At 51.9% G+C, this 6000-nt stretch overlaps 1 protein-coding gene across 1 annotated transcript in view; it reads right to left on the bottom strand.

The window, feature by feature from the left end:
- Positions 1–4387: 4387 nt before the first annotated feature.
- The window catches only part of NUP160 (nucleoporin 160), a 61963-nt gene continuing 60350 nt past the window's right edge, over positions 4388–6000 (bottom strand). Inside the window, exons 35-36 of the mRNA XM_069739812.1 lie at positions 5188–5289; positions 4388–4564 (exon numbers count right to left, since the gene is read on the bottom strand). Coding sequence (XP_069595913.1) covers positions 4475–4564; positions 5188–5289 — 192 coding nt within the window. The 3' untranslated portion in view covers positions 4388–4474. The remainder of the gene's footprint in view (positions 4565–5187; positions 5290–6000) is intronic.

The following is a 6000-nucleotide window of genomic DNA, read 5'->3' as shown; positions in this document are numbered from 1 at the left end:
TCAAAAACATGTCCGCCTTCCTATCTGATGGATCTTTCAGAAGGCCCACGTCCTCCAGCGGCAAAGTACCGGCTTTAGACGTAGAAGCCACCGCTGCATCCACTTTCGGGACTTTCATCCACTCTGCCAGCTCATTATCTTCAAAGGGATACCTTCTTTTAGCTGATGACGGAAGGAAACCCTTATCCTGCTTATCCCATTCTCTCTTTATAAGAGTCTTAACCGTATCCACCACCGGGAACGCCTTACGACTCCTCTGGCACAAGCCCGCAAACATTATGTCCTGTGCGGACCTTGGTTCCTTGCTCTCTGCAACACCCATGGTAGCTCGGACTCCTTTAACTAACATGTCCATGTTGTCCACCGAGAAACAAGGCCTTCCCTCTTCATCTGAGGAGGATGGAGACGAAGATCGGGAACGTTCCCCTTCTTGCAGGGACAGACTAGATCCTGGCGATATGTCCCTGCCCGACCTTTCCTGGCGGCTGCCTCTAAGGGAATAGCTAATTTCCTCCCTGATGACCGCTCTAAGGTCTGATGACCGAAGGGGAGCTTCCTCTTCTAAGGTCTGAGATATGCAAGCCTGACACAGCCTTTTGGTATAACTGTCAGGCATTGGAGTCATGCATAGAGCACATTGCTTGTGCTTAGATTTAGTGGTCTTTTTTCCCTAAAACAAAGCACAAATAACAGACCATATCAGCACCAGGTGTCTGATTTAACACTCACCATAAGGCTCATTCTGTGAATACCGGATCTGGAGGAGTAGGATCCAAATGTGACGCTGGGGCGCTCGCACACTGCTGCCCCCGTACCACGCTGCTGCTGCTGCTTCTCCTTGAGCGGCCGCTACCGCTCTTACTGCGCTGTTCCGTTCCCTCTCCATGAGGGTGCTCGGCGTCCCCTACTGAGGACATGGCTGCGCGCCTCCTACCATAGGCGCCGCTCTTTTACAGCGCTGCAGCGCTCCTCCCCCGGCTTACCCCGGAAGCGTACCAACTACTTCCGGGTTCACCAGCGCCGATGTGGACGCTGCACACCGCGCTCAACCGCGGACCAGGACGGCACTGCCCGACTCCTGGGACGCGCTCCTCATGGCCAGACGAGGGGGGGTCTGCACGCAGGACATCCCCGACGGTGCTTCCGAGCCCCCGATTCCGCCGTTCCTAGAAGATACCGCGCGGAGGCATGGAGGCCCGGGTAAGACTGCTGCTGCAGGCTCCCCCCGTCCGGACAGGAACCCAAACTGGAGTGATGAGGGGGACCGCCCCTTTAAATTCTGTTGGTTCCTGTCCGGAATGTTGGCGGATCCCCTCTCTCGTAGGGGTGCTGTCATGGCGATAGGAAAACACAGACACACTAATGCAGGATATAGTGTGAACCTGTATATACAGTATGGTACTGTGTAGAACAAGAGCTGCAAGAAAGATACACAGACAGACAGACACACACACATATCACACTCACCCACCGCGACACTGTGAAGACTGACCCACTTCACCTCTGGATCTTCAGTGACTGCCGCGCTCCGCGGTGGAGAATCCTCTTCTCGCGCCGACATCGTGGCTCCTTCCTCGAGCTGAGCAAAGTCTCATCTGATCTGAGGGAGCGATCATGTAGCTGTACAGGTAGCGCCTAGAAGCTTCTGTTGGGATGGGAGAAGGCTGCCGCGTGCCATAAGCTGAGCACTGGGTACAGGGAGGGCACTGGAAGTCTGGCTCGCTGGCTCACCAGGTCAGTGGATGCTGAGGTCAGGGGCCATGACTCTGCCGCTCTGCGCCGGCCCCTGAGATGTAGGACCGCAGCCAGGTCCTTACACTTTCAATAGTTTCTCTTTTGTTAAATGTTCCTTATCATTAGAAACGGTTCACAGCAAAGAGACGAGTATTTTACATGTTTTGAGATATTTATCCCTATATTGGTGGGAGGCTCAGGGCCCCTTGGCTCCCCCCTAAATCCGGGCCTGCTGGGGTTACACGGGGACACAGGTGGTGAGTAGCATTGTGACCCCCTGGGGTGCTGCCACCACGACAAACGGGTCAAAGTCGGAAGCAGTTGGATTTTTTTTTTCTGCAACTTGTTCGTTGTGTTCTTGTGGCGGTAACAATGCGACTCCAGCTGCACGGACGACGCGACCAAAGTTATAGTTGCGCCCCAGTCTGCGGATGCAGGCGACCGGAAAACATGTGTGCAACCTCACGTGACTCTTAATGCAGCATTTAACCCTTGCATTATCATCTATAGAGAGTGTCACCGGTCACCGTGCCACGATGCAACACCACGATCTCAGCGTCGCCGTGCAAGCCTCGGCCTCAATCTGCAGGACATTAACCCCTCACGTGCCACACCGTCCATACATAGGACTTTTGGGCACAGAAGCTGATGACGTCTCGGGCCGATTATATAACCACCATCTCCTGACAAAGGCGGAACCGTCTGATTTTACCTGCAGCTCGACTTCCAGACAAAACATTTGGCTCCGTATTTATGTCCGATGCTCAATGGCGGCTACAGATCAGCAAAGACAGAAAAAATAAATAAATAAAAAGAGATGGCTGTGTCCAATCTATTCCTATACATATGATAATGAGGCTGAGGCAAAGTGCCACCTCTGGGACCCCAAACCCCCCGATCAATGTGCGCACGCTGCAGCCGGGAGACGTCTCTGCAACATTGCTGGGCGATTATAAATCACAAGATTAGGTTAGTCCGGGAAAAAACAATCTGACTCCATTCACACAGGGGTTGCATCCTGTAACACACCCGCTTCTCTGTACGCACCACTGTGGCACCCCAGGAGTTCGGGTACCACGCCAGCGCCGCCTTCCTCTCGGGGAGGGTAGTAGTGATGGGCAGTCCGGCTCTTATTAGTGATCCTGCTACGCTCACCCAGAAGAGTCGGCCATATTGGATCCCTATTACATAAGTACAATATGTGAACACATTTATAAATAAGTGAATGTGGCTGAAACCCCGCCCACATGCAAGTAGCCAATTAAAGAATGGTCGGAGTTTGGGTCAGGTGGGCGGAGTTGCAGAACAGTGGAATTTTACGTCAAGCGAGATCCATTTGGAGAATTTAGTGGCTGTGACTGGGGCGCAGACTCCCATCGTTCACAATCACCCATCAGTAGAGCAGCGAGTGCGCGGCCTCACGCGGGCAGGTCATTATAAGTACAGAATGGCGGCTCCGCGGTCAGCACAGTCCAGCGGCTCTCCCGTCAGTGACCGCAGAGCTTCGTGCTGGGCACCGCCGTCTATCGCCGCCCAGGGGCCCGAGTGCAGACGTTTATCTTGGCGAACATCAATGTCACTGTGACTCGGAGACCGCTTCACGTGTGACACGTCAGCTAGCAGCTCCACCGGGGCCGACCACAAATAATATGGGGGGCAGGTGACGGCTGCAGCCTCCACACCTCAGAAACGACCCCCAGTCAGAAAGATGACAGCAGCGGTCGCCACAGCAGAGGACGGGGTGAGATACAGGGGGTGCACAGCGCAGAGCGTGGGCGTGGGGGGTGACACCATAAGAATGAGACTCCTCCACCTTCCCTTTAAAAGCGGTGGTCCAGGACTTTAACTCCTCAATGACCATTAATATACGCTTTTTAACGACGCTGAGAACTAAGTGTATAGTGCCCCAAGCGCTGGAAAATCTCCGGGGTCTCGGCTACTGGGAGTCTCTGAGACACCAGAGAACATGATCGGGGCCGGGATTCACTGAGTAACGACGATGAAGAAAACTCCGATTTCCCATTCATTCATCTCTCCTCAGATATGATCCAGCAAACCAGAGGGAAATGGGTTAATAAACCTCCTGAGCGCCTTGAGGGGGGCAGTGTTTAGAATGGGGTCACTTTTAGATATTTTCTGTTATACTGACCCCCCCAAACTCACTTAAAATGTGAGGCGGTCCCTAAAAAAATGGTTTTGTTAATTTTGTTGGAAAAATGAGAAATCGCTGGTCAACATTTAACCCTTCTAACAAAGAAACAAAATTGCGCTGATGTAAAGTAGACATGTGGGAAATGTTATTTACTATTCTGTGTGACATTTCTCTCCGATTTAAGGGCTCAAAAATTAAGTTTGAAAATTACAAATTTTTTTGCCAAATTTGTTTTTTTCATAAGTAAACGCAAGTCAAATCGAAGAGATGTTAGCACTAACATGAAGTACAATATGTCACGAGAAAACAATCTGTATAGCACCGTTATATCAAGTGGGCGGAGCTTAGTGGGAGGGGCGGAGTCAGCAGCAGTTCAATAATAATAATTATCAGTAATATAATTGACGGCAGGAACTTGACAAATTATCCGACGCCGAGGACGCAGCGCCGAACAGTCCGGCTGACCACACAGCACATCTACAGAGAAACCGGCCACTCCGATTGTGAGAACATAGAAAATATTACACTTTATTTTACAAAAATGACTAAATACAGATATAAAGGGGAAGCGTGGGGCACAGAGCGGCGCTAGCTTCTCCGGAGGCCGAGCAGATGCGACGTGGAGTCTCCCAGCTTCTGAAAGTAGAAGTCGAGTTTGTCACGGAGCTTGTCCCGTAGCTGTGGAGGAAACGGAGGAAGACATTATTGGTGCACACATAGAGCCATGGTGGCTGGCCTCAGACTAATCCCCCACAGTCCATATCATATCCCCCTTCCATCCCTCGGCCCCAGCAGCTCCAGGGTCTATACCGCCATATGACCACGGTGTGAAGCGCTGATTACATCACCATGAATGGCATCAGTAATGGTCACCAGGGTCATGTGATGTGAAACCTCACCATAAAGGAGTCCAGGAGCGTGTGGAGAACAAGCTGTCGTATTACCGCTTCTCGTCCTTACATGTCAAGCATCCCAGTAGCATCAGGCGGCACAGACTCAGAATGGCACCTATCGGGGCATCCGCCAACAACGGGGCCTACAGGGGCATCCGCCAACAATGGGGCCTATAGGGGCATCTGCCAAACAAGGGGCCTATTGGGGCATCCGCCAACAACGGGGCCTACAGGGGCATCCGCCAACAACGGGGCCTATAGGGGCATCTGCCAAACAAGGGGCCTATCGGGGCATCCGGTAAGAATGGCGGCAGAATGTGCAGGGACTAATGGGGACAAGTTGTATACTCTGAGGATATACCGCCCCCGAGCACCACACTCCTGTGTGACGGTGACTGCGGCTCTTACCTCGCGGTTTAACCGACTGTTATTCTCTTCCAGCGCTTGCAGAAGGTGATCGATGGAGGAATACGGCAACCAAACCAAAGGAGACAAGGCGGACAGAGGCGACTATTGAGAAGAAGTATACGAGATGGAAAACATTAAAAATCATGGCAGCTTTCCCCAAAAACAGCGCCACCTTAGTCTACAGGTTGTGTCAGGTATTACAGCTCATCTACAAGGGAATGTTTTCCTAATTCTGGATGACCCATTTAACAATTGTGCCTCATGTAGATAATGTACGGGTTATTTGGGATAATCTACCACAAGAGTTTTTCCGCTGTGTGATACAATTCAACAATCTGGAGTCTCCGACCTGAGTCTGACGCCGGCTCCAGATCTCGGACCTTCATCCTCCAAGTACGGGCCTGAGGTTCTTACCAGCTATGGGTGACCCGAATACCACACCCTCGTATGTACTGTATATACAAGACTGTGGTGTTTGGACCTAAGTGAATATTGGGGCAGCAAAGTGGCTCAGTGGTTAGCATGCAGCGGCTCAGTGGTTAGCATGCAGCGGCTCAGTGGTTAGCATGCAGCGGCTCAGTGGTTAGCATGCAGCGGCTCAGTGGTTAGCATGCAGCGGCTCAGTGGTTAGCATGCAGCGGCTCAGTGGTTAGCATGCAGCGGCTCAGTGGTTAGCATTGTATCTTTGCAGAACTTGGTTCCTGGATTCAAATCCCACTAAGGACAACATGTACAAGCAGTTTGTATGTTCTCCCCATGTTCTGTTTTCTCTCGCACTCCACAGACATAGGGAATGTAGCTTGCGAGCCCCGA

The sequence above is a fragment of the Ranitomeya imitator genome, chromosome 9 (genome assembly GCF_032444005.1).
Source record: "Ranitomeya imitator isolate aRanImi1 chromosome 9, aRanImi1.pri, whole genome shotgun sequence".
In the NCBI taxonomy this organism is placed as follows: domain Eukaryota; kingdom Metazoa; phylum Chordata; class Amphibia; order Anura; family Dendrobatidae; genus Ranitomeya; species Ranitomeya imitator.
The sequence above is the reverse complement of the archived record's forward strand: the minus strand, read 5'-3'. Positions and strand labels throughout refer to the sequence as shown.